Source organism: Cyprinodon variegatus, unplaced genomic scaffold (assembly GCF_000732505.1).
Source record: "Cyprinodon variegatus isolate N-32 unplaced genomic scaffold, C_variegatus-1.0 Scaffold1112, whole genome shotgun sequence".
Taxonomy (NCBI): Eukaryota; Metazoa; Chordata; class Actinopteri; order Cyprinodontiformes; family Cyprinodontidae; genus Cyprinodon; species Cyprinodon variegatus.
The window spans coordinates 1-1,866 of record NW_015151565.1 but is presented as its reverse complement, the minus strand read 5'-3'; the positions used below and the strand labels follow the sequence as shown (position 1 = coordinate 1,866).

Sequence of the window (1,866 nt, the reverse complement as noted above, 5' to 3'; positions counted from 1 at the left end):
CTGGTGAACTGGAAAGTGACCTGAGATGACATGATGTGAATTGGAGCTATAGAAATAAACTGAATAGAATTGAATTAACAGGAGATATGATGTTCTAGGTTCCGCATGGACCAGTACACTTTGGTTCTCTTTGAGTCAATGTTTATCCTTTGGAGAACTCTTACTGATTATGGCCATAATGACCTACTGAGTCATTTCTCAGCTGAAGGACTTTCTCCAGGTTTCGAACCCCCTCTCAAAGGATGCTGCCTCCTGACTCACTGACTTTACTCTTCCATGTCCCTCAGGTGGCGCCGGTCCAGGAGGAGCGGGCTCACGTTCTCCGTCTTTCTCTCGAGAAGATGCGATACATGGACGACCCTGAAGTGTTCCTCCGTCGCTCTGTCCTCATTAACAACCTCCTCCACCGTCTGCGAGCTGAGATCCTGCTCCCGAGCGCCAACTGGTGCTTCCCACCAAACCCGGTGCTCACCAGCGGCCCCTGGAACCTGCCGCCCACCGCCGGCTCAGCTCACCAAGCTCTCCACAGGGCCCTGCCCACCCGGATCTGCCTCCCGCCACCGGCTGGCCCGCCCCTCAGGAAGCGGTTCCGGGTGGTACCATCAGGGCCGGGCCCGGACTGCTCTCAGACGTGCTGCTGTGTTTACGAGGCGGCGGGTCACTACCTCCAGCTACCGTTCTCCATGTACGATGCTGCTCTCTCTTCCACAGGCAGCACCTCAAAGCTCCATCTGACCGGACAAGGAAAACCAGGGCCGAGCACGGACAAAGAGGAGGACAAAGATGCCGAGGAGGAGGAGGAAAGGGAGCAGGAGGTACAGACTGATAAACCTAGACCTGAAGAGGCTTTTGCTTCTCACCGCAAGTTCAGCCGAAGGACTAAGACTTTGGAGGGTCGTAAGGACATGAGGACAGAGGGCAGCCGCAGGACAGGAAGAGCAGGAGAAGAACGAGAGCAGGAGGGGGAAGAAGAAGAGGAGGAGGAAGAGGGTTTTGGACCTTGTTTGTGGGATTCAGAGAGAGATCTTCACAAACGATTAAAGTTGTTACCTGGCAGAGCTCAAAGACCTTCGGTCCTCCTGGAATGCTCTGAAAACAGGAACCTTCTGATTGGATGAAGCCTCATGGCTCAGCGTCTCCAGAACCACGCCTGTCTGAACTGGTCTCCGCTCATCGGGTTTCCTACTGCGTGTTCTGATGCTGCCTCAGGAAGCAACAGTTCTGCAGCAGCGCCACCGTGCAGAACCTTTAAAGTGCCTTAGCATTCCCAGCTCCATGCTTACTGTGGATGCTGACCACCTGCCAGGCTGGTGGTCAGCATCCACATCTCCAAACCTCAGCATCTTCTATTAGAACCATCACTTAGAGGAGAACTGGACCCAACAGCATTTAGACAAACAGGTAGAAGTTCTCTGGTTCGTAAAGACTTTAAATGAAAGTCTGGTAAAAATGGTTCCTCTGAGGCAGCAGCTGCTTCGCCTCCTTTCTTCTGAACACATTTTTCTGTAATTCTGAAGGAAGTTTAAATGTTTTTATTTAATTTAATTAATTGATTTATTTTACTCTGACTTGAAATGTGATTATAAATCTAAGATGGAAAGGAACAGTCTGTCTTTGTTTTCCTTGGTTTCTCTTCTTTTATCCAAATTCATCAGCATATTTGAACTTTGACCCTTAAGGAGAATGCTCTTTGTCTCAACATAAAGTGTTGTTTTTCTGACAAACCCTAAAAAAGAGACAGTTTCTTATTAGTATTAAAGACAAGATGTCCTGTTATCAAATAGAAGGAAAAAGCTCTGCTCATTTTCTGATGTTAGGTCTAAGTTAATCAGTAAAAGCAATGTTTAAACCAAGCTGTGTCCTGGT

At 48.9% G+C, this 1,866-nt stretch overlaps 1 protein-coding gene across 2 annotated transcripts in view; it reads left to right on the top strand.

The window, feature by feature from the left end:
- The window catches only part of sertad4 (SERTA domain containing 4), an 11,278-nt gene extending 9,484 nt beyond the window's left edge, over positions 1-1,794 (top strand). Inside the window, exon 4 of one of the 2 annotated variants that reach the window (XM_015400513.1) lies at positions 288-1,794. In XM_015400513.1, coding sequence (XP_015255999.1) covers positions 288-1,118 — 831 coding nt within the window. In that variant the 3' untranslated portion in view covers positions 1,119-1,794. The remainder of the gene's footprint in view (positions 1-287) is intronic. The other variant, XM_015400512.1, reaches the window with a different exon arrangement.
- Positions 1,795-1,866: the final 72 nt, after the last annotated feature.